At 36.8% G+C, this 16,492-nt stretch overlaps 1 protein-coding gene across 2 annotated transcripts in view; it reads left to right on the top strand.

Annotated features, from left to right (window-relative positions):
- Positions 1 to 16,492, top strand: part of LOC100698036 (CUB and sushi domain-containing protein 1) — a 414,635-nt gene that overhangs the window by 258,337 nt on the left and 139,806 nt on the right. For both annotated transcript variants that reach the window (XM_019359325.2, XM_019359321.2), the window contains exons 11-14: positions 6,139 to 6,242; positions 6,378 to 6,490; positions 10,524 to 10,706; positions 10,915 to 11,100. In XM_019359325.2, coding sequence (XP_019214870.1) covers positions 6,139 to 6,242; positions 6,378 to 6,490; positions 10,524 to 10,706; positions 10,915 to 11,100 — 586 coding nt within the window. The remainder of the gene's footprint in view (positions 1 to 6,138; positions 6,243 to 6,377; positions 6,491 to 10,523; positions 10,707 to 10,914; positions 11,101 to 16,492) is intronic.

Below are 16,492 nucleotides of genomic sequence, written 5' to 3'. Positions count from 1 at the left end.
TAAAATTCATTGCAGCTCCAAGATGCAGTACACTGTAAAGATGATTTATAATGCTCTCTTGAGATGGAATGAGAAGCAAAAGTACTTCTAAAATTCTGATTAGGCTGTCAAAGAAAGGCTCCTAAAACTTAAATCTGGAATTTAAAAAAAATAGGGATCATTATCGATATAGGTAATCTGTTTTCTGTAAGTGACTATTTTCAAAATCAGTTTCTTGGTCATGAAGAATGTCCTGTAGCTTGCATCCCCAAACTGGGTTCAGGTTATTCTATACTTCTTTATTTGGCTGAAAGGCTAAAAGTAATCTACTGGAAAAAGGTACCAGACTCCAATTTGGCAGCTCACCAGTGAGTCAACATAGCTGCACAGTCTCGGCTAGGGAATTCTCGTACACTCTGCTTTTAGGGCAGCTGTTCCCTCTCTGACAAGAGGTCACCTCAGTACATAGTTTTCTTGACAGATTTTTTTTTCTGAACTCAAGGTAGTAAAAACGCATTAAATTTTGGCACGTCTTTATAACCATGCTCACATATGCCTCTCTCTGCTGCTTTAGAATAAAGTTAGTCAGCCTTGTTCCCACGACTGTCAAGGCCCTGTATATCACAAGATTGTGAAAATTATTATCTGCTGAAACCTGGACATGGCATATTCTAGCATCTACATTGGAAAAAGTGTCTCTCCTGTAGGTGCATTATTCTTAGTCTTACATCAGTGTTGTAATTTGAAAGACTTTTAGCCTGTCTTGTGAATTAATTGCGTTCCTTCAGCAAAAAAAAAACAAAACATGCTGTTGTTACTATAGCTAACACCTATATCATCACCTTCAGCTTCTGACTCAAGTGAATGAATCTGGTAAATATGCTATTATGGGAGGAGACACAGATCCCCTGGGGGCTGTGTCAGGAAGGGCATCTGGGGTAAAAAAAAAAAAATCTGCCAAATCAAATGTGTGGAGCTGCATGCTGTGGTGACTTCTTGTGACAAGGGAGGAGTCAAAAGAAGCTCATGTTAGAAAATCATTTGGCAACAAGGGATCTTGAATGCTCCTGTTATCATGGGTCATTTGAAAGGCTGATCAAAAAAAGAGTAAATATTAAAAACAACCAAAAAAGAAACAACCAAAAAAATATTGATTCTTCTTTTAGAAAGAATTCAGATGTCAGGAAAGAAAAACATTGTTTTGGTTTCTGGGCATGACTACAATAAGGAGCTAGCTATTACAGCCATCAAGACTGAAACAAAACCTATACCCACATGTGTTACCCTGTAAAGGGGTCACCTCAGCTTATTTGGCAGCTGAAATGACCGACAGAGTGTAATTCATTAGATGTGTGCAGTGCTGACATTTTAACAGGGCTCCAAATCTTTTTTTTTTTTAGGGAAAACATAGAACAGCACAACAACAAAGTGAGCGTGGCAGGCCGACTGCTTTCTTTCTGGAGAACCCTAAGTGGGAATAACGATACGGAGAAGCATCAAACCTGCTCTAATACCCTTAAGGAGGAGGATAAGCCTCTCCCAGAACATTTGTAGCCGAGGTTGCAGTGAAGTAATGAACAAAATATAGTGATTTGCGGTCGTGTGCTTTGTGTCTTTTTTCTTTTACAAGTCCGTGATTTGACTTTGGTCAGAACACGTGTATTTAGGTAGAAAGACACATAAATTATATATTTACTAAATTATTTATTTTTATGAGATAATTTCTCCCCTCTGCTGGTGCACTGTGACTCAGCACAACTGCAGCCTCAGCTCAACAAGGGCATTCAGAAGTAGTCCATCCAATTAAGTCTGTGCATTCTCTAGTACTACCCAAACATAAGGTCCCAACAGCGAGGGCATGTGAAAAGACGTAGGGGATTCTCCGTTTTAAAATCCCTCATTCTTCCATTGCTCCGGGACATGCAGGGGAGGCATGTACCCTGTTATTGCTCTGCGATAGATGAACTGAAATGCTACGGTGTGAGCTGGTAATGTTTTAGAGGTTTTGTTGACTAAAAATGCTCTAAAAGTACCTCTTAGATTACCTACTTTAGCGTTCACAAAAGCATCAGATTTTGGAATGAGAGAGCGAAAAGATTGTTATCAGCCTCTCTCAGACTGTGGTCACACACTTTGAAGTTCACAGCACTATAACTTTACTGGGTGATTGACTGAAGGTATTTCACTGTAGGGTTGAATTGCTCAGTGCTCTTAACAATGTTTAAATGGCCTATTGAGCTGCTCTTAGCTGCTCGGCTGCTTGCTAATGACCTCAACGTGATAATGCTTCACTTACCCCTTTGAAAGGCATCCACCTTTAAAGAAAAACTTTTTTTTTTTTGGATCTTGGAACAGAACAGTCTAAATTTCAGCACAGTATATCTCTCTTGAAATACTAGGAAGAAAGAAACCAGAAATAATGCAGTGAAACCAAAAGCAAGAATAGAAAAGTGCTAAAAACCCATTTCATGTGTACTATCAACACATGCTTGTTTGCTTTAGGTGAACATTTCGAAAGACCCAGAGAGCACTTACTGTTGTTTCCTGCTGCAGTGTTTCTTTTCTTTCTGTCTTTGTTGCTTTCTTTGCTTTAGCGAATAAAGAAGCTAATCTAATGTAGTTTGGGGTTGCAGGCTGCTCTTAATGTCTTTCTAAATGGGCCCATTTGGATCTATTGAACAGTGCTGAGCTTCTTGCTAATGACCTTGTGATAATGCTTCAGTTCCTTAAAGTCTGTAGTCTCCCTTGACTGTCTAGACACACACACACACACATACGCAAACATAAATAAAGTACAGAAATGTATAAGGCAACAGAAATGCTCACACACATCGAGTGAAACAGCTGTACCTAAACACTATTCTGCCTCAGTTGTTAAGGCAGATATACCTGAGAAAACCACCTCCTGGACACACACACACCTACACACACACACACACACACACACACACACACACACACACACACACACACACACACACAGTCTTAGATGTGCAGGAAAACATACCAAGCCTGTTTCTGATTCTGTTCTGCTTCATTCCCTTTTTGTTATCACCTCTAGCTGCTGCTGCTGCTGCTGTACAGTCTTAAGAACAGCTTTACCCTTCTTAGACACAAACACGTATACAGCTCACAATAAAAGCTTTGACTGTTCAAGATTTTATTATTTGTGTATAGATATAAATTTCAAATTAATTTACCATTACTTCTATTCATCTAATGTGAGCAGAACATTTTTTTAAATCTTTTTCACGCTATTGGAGAAACATAAAAATGTTACTTCAGTAACTGAGACTCCGTTTCAGTCCCCGTTTTTACTTTATTTTATATGAAGAGTTCACATTTTTATGTTTCTCATATTTATATTTTGATTGAGTGCCTGTAACGAAACAAAACGGGATAAATTAAGTATTCTGATTCTGATTTGAGTGTAGCTCCCAACAAAAACAAAGATGCTAACTGAAAAGCTGCAGTTGTTTGTAGCAGTTTTTGTGCTGCAGTTTTTCATTTGGTTGTTTTTCTTCCATGTGGCAGTGCAGTGTTAATCATGGCACAGTGGAAAATGGTTAAATGGAATAGTTTGTCGTTTTGAAAATAAATCACCCTACATAACAAATTTCAGCACATGTAATTTTCATGTGTCAGAAAAAAGGCAAAAAACCCCCCAAAACGTGCCATATGAACGACATCTGTCCTTAAAAATGGTTCAGAGTTTTTTTAATTATTTAAAAGAATAATGATCTTATATCTTTAAAAACTAAACAGAAATTCATGTGTTCTTTTGAACCTTCAAATAGAGTAGAAAAATCCATAAACAACTTAAGTATAATGGTTTATTAATGCACCCTGTCATTTGTTGTTAGCCAGGAGTTAATACCTCGCAACGTTGTTTTGCATCTTTTCCCCATTATTTGTAACCATTTGGAGAGACTAAACTTTGCCAGGGGCTGTATCATTCTGTGGATATTCAGAAAGGAAAATGCTCTCTGCAAGTATTGGTCTCATATTTAATAGTCTGCTTCTTAAATGTAGGTTGATGCTGTCAAAAAGGAACATGTTTTTTGTCTTTTAACTATTATCCTGTTTGCATATCTGTGTGCACTGCTTTTAAGTGGTGTATATGTATGCAAAGATGCATTGAGACATGTATGAATACAGAATTGTACAGTACACACATTGATTCACTGCCATTCCTGTCAGATGGCAGCTAATCCCACAGATGATTCCCTATCCTTAAACACTATCTGAACATTTTTTTTTTTTGAAAAAAAAAAAGACATAGCCAAAGGCTCAGCAGTGCATGGCTGATTCTGGCATGTAAAAATGGTTTTTACACTCTTATCACCTGCACAAAGGTTTTTCTTCACTGCAGTGTGATTTGCCTTGTGATGAATCCTCAACCACAATCACATGTTCAGGGTTCATCTTAGTCTTCTAATGCGCCACAGGCTCACTGATTGAGCTCTTCTTTCTTAGAGGTTTCTTGAAGAGAGCAGAAATATGTCATCATCCACCCTGTCAGGGATATGATCTACACCTAATAAATAATGGACAAGCAGCAAATAATAGAATACCAGTATTAGAGCATACAGCAGATTGATGATCCAATGCTGCATGCAGGCCACTGCAGCCACAAAAATGCCTGCAAGTAAGACATTTAGTAGTTGATTTCTGAGAGTTCAACAGCAGAACGTGTTTGTTGGATGTCGTGTGTGTTTGTGTGTGCAGTCCCCTCAAGTGACTTCATGCAATCTGTGATTGTAAGAAGGATGCTGATAAATAAAAAACAAGAGGTGCTTAAATTTCAGACCTTTGTTCTTCTCTTCTCTCATTCATTAACGATGGATTATTTCTGGAATGCCACAAAGTCACCATCAAATTCGTTGTTAGGTCTTTAACATAGCAGCTTTGATTAAACTGTACACAATTGTGACGTCCAAGGAAACCAAAAGTTTGTCACTCATACTGGTGATATTTGTACTTCATAGAGCAGAAAGCTTTCTTCCAACTTATTGCCCTGAATAATCAGGGTAGCATGATTTCCTATGAGAGCTAAGATTTATTTTAAATTGCTGAACATATATATTTATTATTAATCTAAAGCCTGACTGGTAATACATGTTCAACAACCAATTTTGTAAGAAGAACCCCATTGTAAGGGCAAGTCCACGGGTCCGTTTCTCAAAGTATGCCTTGTGTTTCAAGGTAACTTAAAACTTTAGGATGTTAGATGGGTTTTGGCTGGTTAAAAGAAGCCACACTGGGGTGCCAGTTAGCTCAGAGACCACATAGCTCAGATGCCGGGTTTGAGTCCGACCCATGGGCCTTTGCTACATGTCATCCCCGTCTCTCTCCACCATACCACTATCCAATAAAGGCAAACATGACCAAAAAAGATCATTTAAAAAAAAGAAGCATGCTTCCTACGTTCTCCTCTAACATATTTTTTTTTACCATGAACTCATGACACCAAATCAAATCAAATCAAATCAAATCACTTTTATTGTCATATCACATGTGTTGGTACACTGGTACAGCACATGCGAGTGAAATTCTTGTGTGCAAACTTCTCAAGCAACAGAGGTGTGCAAAATACAAATAACATAAGAACAAAGCAAAATATAAGAATAGAAATGTGAGAATTATAAGAATAAATATATTTGCAAATATAAGAATGTATGCACATTACTGAATATGTATACCATATATACGTGTGTGTGTGTGTGTGTACATATATATAAAATTAGATAAAATAAATTATACAGAGGTTAGCAGTTTGATATTGGATTATCCAATATCCATTAGTCTATCAGAGGCTGCCAATATGTTCAAAAATGATTTAGGTATAGAAACTGGTGTAAAATGGATCCTATTCTTATTTTTTTAAACCTTTCAGTCCTAACTAGATATAACAATTTGACTGCTTCAGGGAAAGTTGTTTGTGGAATTCACATTTCTGTACCTGACTTTCAGATTCCCACAGTGATACATGTAATTATAAGTTTCTATTGGCTGAAACTGTAAGGGCGAAAAACCAAGAGATCATCTCTGCAGGAAGTGGAAATAAATCCCTCAGCGCCTCTCTGCCTTTCTGTTTCTATGTGGTGGAGTTTGTAACAGTTTCTATATTTGTTTTCTTGTCTTGTTTTATTTTTCCAGGTAATAAAGCTGTCATTTGAAGAGTTTGATCTCGAGAGAGGATATGACACACTGACTGTGGGAGATGGGGGGAAGATAGGAGATACTCGGCGAGTGCTTTATGTGTAAGAACCACTTTACCTGGGTATAAAAGAACGTATTAATAAAGTATTATTTTAAGGATGACATTAGATTCATGAAATACAAGCAATGACTAATACTGATTATTTAATACTTTATTTTTGTGTATGTAAACATAGACTCACTGGCTCCAGCGTCCCTGACCTCATTGTCAGCTTGTCCAATCAGATGTGGCTACACCTGCAGTCAGATGATACAATCGGCTCAGCAGGCTTCAAGGCAGTATATGAAGGTATGCCTCACTGAAATACACACACACAGACACACATACACGCATGTAGAATGTAAGAGATGAGTAATGTGAGTTAATCAGTGGATTGTCTGATCATTTTGCGTTTGTATTTTTCATATTTGCTTAAAGCTGGTAATTATGGCAACGGTAAAAACCAAAAACAACATAAAATGTCTTAGCAAGGTGTTGGAACAGTATGTGCGACTAAAACAGCTTCACTATGCGTTAGCATCCTTCTGTTGAAGGAGGGAACATCATTCCTTCAAATGATATTCCATTCTTTCAATAAGGAGAGATCATTTGGCAGAATATGAACATGATTTACTGAGAAAGAGAAATTAATGTATTTGGCATTTAGACTTCAATGACCCATCTTGGCAGAACAAAATCCCACAGTGATAAGATTTAGGACAGGTATGTATATCCTACATCATAAAATAAAGGTGATTAGTCAGAATAACTTTGTATTGATTTGCAATGACCTTTCACTTTGAGGCAAGCAGTGGTCTCAAACAGCATCAACAAATTGCCTCTCATAATATATCAATCCTAGATCCTCTCAGTGTAGCTGTCAAGTCTTCAGGTATCTCTTTGTATCCTATAAATTATTTTATTTGTCAACAGCACATATTCATTTTTATTTTTGAACAAATAGTCATGACGCATCTTTTATTATATTGATATAATTGATTAAATACTGCATCCTACCATGTTAGTAACACTCTTGAATTAAACTGTACTAAATTAACTTGGGCAAAATTAAATAAAGCCGGAGAATAAAACAGGCAAATAGAAAAGTAATTTCATAAATATAGGGATAGATTTCAAATGGCAAAAAAACAAACAAACAAAAAACATGCTTGTTAGGGCCGGATAAAAAAAAAAAAGACAAACCGTCTGAGACAAAATCAAGTCTCAGACAGACCAGAGGAGTTTGTGAGAGCCAGAAAGAGAAACAGGGACAAAGGTTATGCTCTTGTTTTGCTTTGCTGTGTTTGATTCAGTGAAGTTTTCCAGGGTCAATTACTTTTCAAAGGAATAAGAACGGTCTACTGAACTATAGAAAATCTCTGCGTGTGTGCATGTGTAACTGGGATGAGAGACACTGAGCATTATGTTACAGGTATTCTTTGGCTTAATATGAGACTGACCTACCACTGACCACTGATTTTATATGTTTTGTATTCGTCCTAATGCCGGGGCTCATGACTCAAAACTCCTATTTGATCCACTTCAAATAAATTACAAGGCTATGACATATGACAAAACTGAAAGGAAAGAAAAAAACCCCAAAACTAACAAAAAAACCCAAACTTTGCAGACTTGATGCAGTAGTTTCTGCTTTTTTCCCCCTCTGGCCAGCCGAACAAGAGCCTGTGGTGTATGTTGTGAGTGTGTCCTTGCGTTAATACTGTGATACTGTCAAAGAGGATAATGTCACCACGTAACAAACTTTGATCAGTGTTACCCCTTCAGCATGCTTACAATTTCAACCCTGGAGGGAAACTCAATGTGTGTCTTGTTTTTGGCATCACGTTGCACTTGTGAAATCTTGCCTGCTGTGTGTGTGCGTGTGTATGTGTGTGTGTGTGTGTGTGTGTGTGTGTGCGTGCGTGTACTAAAGAAAGACAGAGTTGGTGTCATAAACACGCAGCACATTATGATAATTGAAGCTTTCAGACAAATGTAACTGTCATCAAAAGTGCAACAATATCAATTGTGCAATCTTGAATGAATGTAATGAATGAAAAATCTGGACTGAATGCCTTTAAGATTGAACAATGTAAGAAATATTAGCATATAAGTTTTTATTTTTTAGGTAGTAGATTTCATTTCACTTGCTGCTGGAATTTGCAGTACTGAAAAAAAAACAAAAAAAACCTTTTATACTTCACTTTTTGATATTTCACTGTTAATGATACAACAAATAATACATCAAGCAAGTTTATTTGAAACAAATTGTTGATATAAAAATACACTTAACACAATTTCGATCTTTATATTTTTTTATTCGTATTTTTTATTTGTTTTGTAATCATGTACTTAGATTGCTTGTAAGAGGCACTGTGTGCGATGTGTGGCTGTGAGCGTGGGAAAAAAGAAGCGTAAAATATTTTTGTTCAGATGTAAAAATATAATCTTCACTTCAGTAAAAGTCTAAAAAGTAACATTAGAAAGAAACAGCTCAGAAGAGAGAAGCATTTACAATAATAATGGCAAACTTACCGGGGGCTCAAGATTGCTGATATCCATCCTGACACTCATCAACTGCGTGACAGCTAGCTATGGGCCACCAACATGCCTCCTGCTTCTTTGAGTATTCTGTTCTTGTGGGTGCAGTTACATCCCAGAAGATAGCAAAAGTGTTGAACACATGCACACATACACACAGCTCACCTTGAGATGTGTTTGCCCAAAGCGAATCCAGCAGCATGGTGGAGCATGTGTTACAAGATGACAGACGTCTGGTAGAATGTCAAATTTTAAAGTAGGGGAGCGAGGGGAATGGGATGGATAAAAAACACACTCCCATTAAGAGAACAAGGGATAAAAATGAGTCACAAATGAATAGAACAGGATTGCAGGCCAGGTCGACAGTACTGCTAATGTGACACTAATGCCAATAAAGCATAGTGTTTCAGACCTAGAGAGCTGGAGCAATAAGAAGACGCATAACAGGAACTATTTAAAAGGAGGACTGTCAGAGACAAAGGAAAGGATGTAAATAAGAGAACATAGGGCAGGCACAACATACTGTATGTGTCTTAAAATGTGCACAAGGGACGTAGGGGAAGTCGTATTTTATACCACGTCACAAACATTAGTATTGCTCTCTTCAATTTCCACCTCCTGCTGATTACTTAACAAGAGTGTGCATGAATCAGTGTGTGTGTTTTCATCTACCTGTGCGTCTCCACTTATTGTTTTGCTGTTCACAATTAGAGCTGAATTACACCACAATTACCTTGATGGTAATTAGCTTTGAGGTAGGAAACAAAATGAAGTTTTGCCCGTTGAATTTCGGGTTGCATTTCACTTCTTAACGCAACAGTGTAATATAACTGATGCTAGACATGTTGGCTTCGCTTTCTGCTCCATAAAGCAATAACATCACCCCCTTCTGACTGAAGCCTTTGCATTCAGACAGCTTGAAAAGAGCCCATTTGAATTTTCCCGACTCGTTCAAAAACAAACACAACAAACGAAACATTCCAGATATTCTTAAGCCAAATCATAATTCTCCTTTTTGTCTGTTTTTCTGGGGGTATATTTTGTATACGTATTTGTCCTTTTTTTTGGCATAGCTTTGTAGTTTACCTTTTTGCATGTGTCATTATCAGTTCAAATGCATTTGTACAGTTTCTTGCCCCCATTTTTCGAAGAAGGTGACTTTAAATAAGCCCTTGTAAAATGGCAAATAAATGTTTCTGTTTCTGTATTATTTTTATCCAAAGAATTTGATCCATTTGCTACAATTACATCTGGCAAGTCTAGAAGGACCTTAAGATTATTTGATTTAAGCTGATTCACTCTCCATACATTTGGATGCAATTCAGTTTAATTCAACTTTATTTATATTGTACCAAATCACAACAAGTTACCTCAGGGCACTTTATATTGTAGGGTAAAGACCTTACAATAATACAGAGAAAACCTCAAAGATCAGATGACCCCCTATGAGCAAGCACTTGGTGACAGTAGGCCTCCAACAGAACAAGGCTCAGGGAGGAGTAGCCATATGCTGCGAACAGCTGGGGGTGAAAAGAAAATATTGTACATGCTCAATTTTCCAGGAAAGGTAGCTTTTACAGCAACCTTGTAACGTGGAACATTTATTTAAATTATTTCAAGGCCATCTTGTAATCTGTTGTCTAGTTTGCACTGATTTAATACACACGCTATCTCAAAATCAGTGTATGCATGCCATTGCCATTTAACTCCTCCAGGCAAAACAACCCGTTATCTAAAAACTAACATGTACATGACATGATTATCAAAATAAAATGTGACTTTCTACATTTGTGTATTACAGAGATCGAACGAGGCGGCTGCGGCGATCCTGGGGTGCCCGCATTCGGTCGCCGTAGCGGTGACCGCTTTCAACATGGTGACGTGTTGACCTTCTTTTGTCAGGCAGCCTTTGAACTTGTGGGAGAAAGAACCATCACATGCCAGCACAATAATCAGTGGTCTGGCAATAAACCCAGTTGTGTCTGTAAGTCTACCATTTCTGTGTCTGTGCTAGTTGTTCTTTCTGTTTGTTTTCATATTTAATTTTTTATTATCCTTGTTTTTTCTTTCTTGCTTTTGTACTTTGTCTGTCAGCGTCTGCCTTTCTGTTTTCACTCTCAGCCAGCTACCTGAAAAAGTAACATTCTGTTTTCTTTCTTTCTTTCTTTCTTTCTTTCTTTCTTTCTTTCTAGTCTCATGTTTTTTCAACTTCACGGCCCCATCAGGGACTGTATTGTCCCCAAACTACCCAGAGGAATATGGAAACAACCTGAATTGTGTGTGGTTGATTATTTCTGAACCGGGAAGCCGCATTCATCTCCTCTTCTCTGACTTTGACCTGGAGCCACAGTTCGACTGGTTGGTGGTCAAAGATGAAGGTAACTGCATGTTTATATTTTGCTCTGTTCTTTTGTGTTTTGTTTTAAGAGGTAAACCTCAGTATACAGTACTTAACAAATTTATTAGGCCGCCACCCAGAATAAAGTTTATGCTACAGCTGCTCTAAATTAACAGTATTTGTAATCACCTAAATTGTTTTTTAATGTTTCTGTAATGGTTAATCCACCAGTATGTGCAAGCTCTTTAATTGAAATGATATTTTAATGCTAAAAATAATTATTGTTTTTAACCATGAAGTAAAAAAATAAAAACAGGGAACAGAGTTATTTTAATGTTTTTAGTGCAGTACTACAATCTATTTTTTTCATGACAGGTGATCTAATACATTTGTTAATCACTGTGCATATGTATATAGCTTAAGGCATAAATATTGGTCTGTGTGACCAATCAAAATAGGTGAAAAAGACATATGTGGTGGTGGGGTGGAGCAGGGAGCTTGGGGGTGTTTCTGAAATTCGCAGCTATTAAAGCCTATATCAGCTGGTAAAGAGAATTGCTGAGTGGATCTCATTGATGGGTTGATGAATGATGGGCACACTGGATATGTAGTTGTAATGTAATATTTATCATTTCAACACTTGCATAGCTTTCCACTTCACATAAAACACAGAGCAATTAGGTTGCTGTTCCCCATTGTAATAAAGGTTATTGATTTAAACTGAATCAAGTCAAGCCCATGTTTGACTGGCTGATCATTAAAGATGAACTTGTGTATAATTGACTAGCACTATTCTTTTTTTTTTTGTCTCTGTAGAACCTTTTTTAAATTACAGGGCAATTATCGCTGTTACAATGGGCTAACTGAAATCAGTTCAGTTATTGCTTTGAAGTCTTCCAGTTTGCTCTGACTGGTGATAAATCTCTGTCACAAGGAAGCCACAGTGTATCTCTGCCTTCAGGAACAAAGAGCAAAAAAAACCCTCATTGATGTGCTGTACTGGAGTTTTTATTATATGAAAATCCATCTAAAGTCAGCCACTTCCCTACTAATAAATATCAAATTAATATTACTAATATACTTAAATTTATAACAAACTACTATGAAGATGTAGTTTGTTTGTAAACTGCCTGTAAAGATGGATCGGCCATTAAAATGGTAGAAATGTTCATACTGATTCTCAAAAAAAATTATTTAAATGTTATAACATTAAAAAAAATTATTTAAATGTTATAAAAAAACATTTAAATAAATTCCCATAACGATACAGATAAAGCATTATTCTGATGCTGATGCACGATTCCTGTACTTTTTTGGAATCCTTCATGAAATTGCTTAAAAATATGTATTTTCATCTTCTTTTTTGGATTTGCATAAATTTGTTAAAAAAGAAATCTTTCATCTAAATCCAACCATGTAAATCTCTAAACGTTTATTATATTCTTTTATTCTTTGGCAAGTTTTGGCAAGCCTGACATATTTATTCAAGGTATAGGAACTTTAAATTCAAATTTCATAACAATTTATTTACAAAAGTCAGAATTAGGTCACAGTTCAGTGTTGTCTGTCCTGTAATGCAGAATAAAACATATCTTTTGTAGTACTGAAGGGTAGGGTAGAGTTGGAAATGTGCACTGGCTTTCAGCACATCTGCTCAATTCTGCAGTGGTGCCTGTTGCTCTCTCCTAATGAGCCTTTTTTCAAACTACTGCTGCCAGCCTGTGGAAGTTGTGGATGGCACACAGAGAACTGTCATTATTGTGTTTTGTGTGACAGCCTTCTTCTTTAAAAGGGCAATTCCAGTGCTAAAACTTTTAATGCCAGCAGTGGCTTCAAAATGTGTCCTTAGATTCTTCAGCTTCATATAGACAGTAAGCTGAAGGAAAATCCCAGAAATCAGAGGTGACATAACATGAGTGAATATTGCTGATGTAAGCTATAGTGCAGGCTGTAATGCAGGGCTGTGCAATGCAAGCACGTTTATTTTCAGGCATAAATCTTACATCACCAAAAAACTTACTGAAAGTCCAAAATTTCCAATAAAAAAAAATTCTGCTGAGTATCCAAAAATCCTCATAGTATATCCAAATTACCCACATTTTCCAAATTAACTGTACTTCAGCGCTGAAGTGAGAAATAAATGGATGGCTTAAAGCTCATGCTGTATGCCTGTAGTGAATAGAGTTTTTCCATACCGACAAACTGAGGTAGAGAAACGTGATGGTTTGCATGCTACCTGATTTTCCCTGGAATATTCACCATTACTGCACCCAATAATTGTTTTTCATAAGGTTAGCTACTAATTGAACATCCACTTTTCACAGATTATGCTTATTAATCAGTTATCAGTTCTTGGGCTGATGAACGCAAAAAGATATTTACAAAGACTTATTGCTGTCAATTCATTGCTGATGTTTGATTGGCAGTGTCTAATTTTATGTCCTCGTGTCACATAATCAAATGTCTAAAATACCATTGAATTATACAGAAGAGGCAATCAGTCAAACTCTGCTTTTATGCTTTCTATTCACTGAAGGTTTTATATCAACTTGACACTTATGGACTTGCCTTCTTTTGTATTTCCGAATAAAAGAACATGAAATCACAAATGGCAAACAAAAGTGAACAAAGGAACCTCTGTAATAACCCATAAATCCTATGAGTGGGGCAACAGTAGCATGAAATCCACGCTAAAAAAAAAAGATGACACTTTGGGCTACATTTTGAATGGCATGTAAACGGTTAACTTAATCAGAAAGCCATTATTGTCATCGAATATAAGAGAAGATAGTGACAGACTATTACAAAGGCTTTTCTCTAAATCTCTCCGCTTAGATAAGATAACGTAGGATCTTGGCACTCTTTTAGCTATTGTTACGTTGATTCTATTTCCTTCCTGGTCTCTTGCCTATCAATGTAATAATGAATAAGTGAAAGGGCTTTTGAGTTGCTAGAGAACAAAGAGGCTGGCACTTTACAACTCAGTCACTGTGTAGCTTAATTGGGTCTAAGTGCATGGGATCCTAAAATTCAAGTCAAGAAGGAAATAAAAAGAAAAGTTTCTACGGGAGTGTTGTGAAGAGTCCTCATTTCAAACAGCATGTTTATCAGTGAAGTGGTCTTGAAACTCCCTTTGTGTCCCTTGAAATGATGTCAGCTTACATTGATTTCCATTGCCGTCTCTGTTACGTTTAAAAATTCATACGAATTTCATAAAGTCAATAGTCTTTCAGTCTTTTAGCGATCGTCAATACATTTCATCTCATTCCAGTTTATCTGTTTATATCTGCACCTTTAAAATAGCTAACTAAAAAAAAACCCCCACACATATGCATTGTAATTGCTTTTTCCCTCAAAACCTGTAATCAAAGCATCAGCTTGTTCAATGTCAGAAGATTAATACACTTATTGACCAGAAAGCAATTACAGCAGCGCTTCTCACCTCCGCAGAAGAAATTGCTGCAGAAGAAGAAAATAACCAAAACTGCAACTTTAGACACACATTACCTCTATATTTAAATTAAGGTAAAAATTGAGTAACATCTATATTAAAAGTTGATGTACAAGCAAAAGGCAAAAAAAAGAAGGTAATAATAATAATAATGATGATATTCAGCGTCCATACCATCGTGCGTACGCTATATGTAATGTTCCTTTATAAATCACCTTAAAAATGTTCCTATATTCCACCCGGAAGGCTTGTCCAACAGATCGATAAAAATCCCTCATGAAGACTGCTGCAGATACAGGACAGTGGCATTGAGAGGATGTTGGCTGCTGCTGATGCTGTAGTTACACTAAACAGGAAATTCTTGCAATTTGAAGTGGTGAAACATGGAGGTGTGCTGTGCTGCACCATACGAGTGTCAAGATCCTGATTGAGGCATGCAGACCATCACTTGCTGCTTGGCATTATGTAAGCGTCTAGACACAGACATAGCTGAAAAAACAAAGCACATTCTCAGTATCTGCAAAACACATCATTGTTTAACTCTACAAATTCACCAAGGGTGGTTTTTTTTTTTCATAGATGATTATGAAAGCTGATGTAAAGATGTACGGTGAGAAGGCAGAGTGTTTGGCAACCTGGTGTTGCTAACGTGCAAGGCCACGATGCTTCAAAAGACAGCATATGTTCGCTGAAGCAGTTTTATCCAAATAATATCATCAGAATCTAATATAATCTAAGAAAATTAAATTCATAATTGGTGAGATTTAAATAGTGCTTCCATTTTCAAAACACAATTTTATCAGAAAATTTAGCAGTGCTCTCTTTGCCATTTCTATAAAATAAATAATTGTGGATATTTGTAAAAAAAAATATATATATATATATATATCATTTCATCACTTTCAGTTGAGAAATAAATTACAAGGTTATTTTCTGATATGCCCTGCCAGACTTTCAGGACTCTGCCACCTGATGCAATCTGGCATCATCCTCAGTATTTAAGCCAAACCTTGTGCTCCACAACTGACCAGGACTAGTGTGGGGATCACACAATCTGACTCTTTCATATGAGCTCTGAAGATGTGCTAATGGGCCAATGCAATGTGTTCAGTTGTGCAATAATAATAAAAAATGAATCATAGTTTTAAATGGTTACAAATGGAGTTGACGTGTATATTATACTATAGAGATGTTCTTATGAAATAATTATTGTGTTACAAGCAAAAGCACATGATCACGCTGCTGGCCTAAAGTAAGTCACATTGTAGATTTATGTGATATATGTTGTTTAATATTTATTGAAATTCACCACGTGATAAGGGATCATTGTAAAATTTCAGCATTTGTGTTTAAATCCTTCCAGTCTCCGCAAAGTTTCCGATGTATGGCTCAGAGATTCTGTACTAATATACATATAGCCAGAGGTGGGAAGTATAAATACTTTGTTACGGTCCTTAAGCACAATGTTTTAGGTATCTGTAATTTACTTAAGTAGTTTTGACGTGTGCAAAAGTCAGGGGGGTTTTTTCTTTGTTTTTTCCACAATAGCCAGGTATCCTTAAGTTGCGGTTGCAGTACTTCAGCATCTAACTAGCCCCGCTGAAGAGGAGCGAGCATAAAGGGACTGACACGTTTTTTTTAAAGGGCAGGTCATTTCAAATTATTTTGAGTTCAATAAATATCAGTGTGTTTGCTGATGTTTGTTGAGCCGTTGCATTTGAAATTTGTCAATTGCAGAGAGGTTTGTCGTACAGTGTGTTGCTAGGTAAAGGTCCAGCTGCTGTATATCCCAGAGAGAGAAAAGAAAAGGCTAACTTCACTCAGAGGAAAAAGAGAGGTTAGATTTATAGGTAAGGACTGCTCAGTGGTGTTTGAACACGTGACATCATGTTTTTTCATATTGTGAAACATGCTGTAAATCAAACTGAGTGGACTAACTGTGTAATTTAAAGGTTGCATAAAAAATATAGGTTAGTGCAGA

This window comes from Oreochromis niloticus, linkage group LG1, assembly GCF_001858045.2.
Source record: "Oreochromis niloticus isolate F11D_XX linkage group LG1, O_niloticus_UMD_NMBU, whole genome shotgun sequence".
NCBI classification, from domain to species: Eukaryota; Metazoa; Chordata; class Actinopteri; order Cichliformes; family Cichlidae; genus Oreochromis; species Oreochromis niloticus.
Note: the sequence above shows the minus strand (reverse complement) of the source record. Positions and strands in the feature narration are given on the sequence as shown.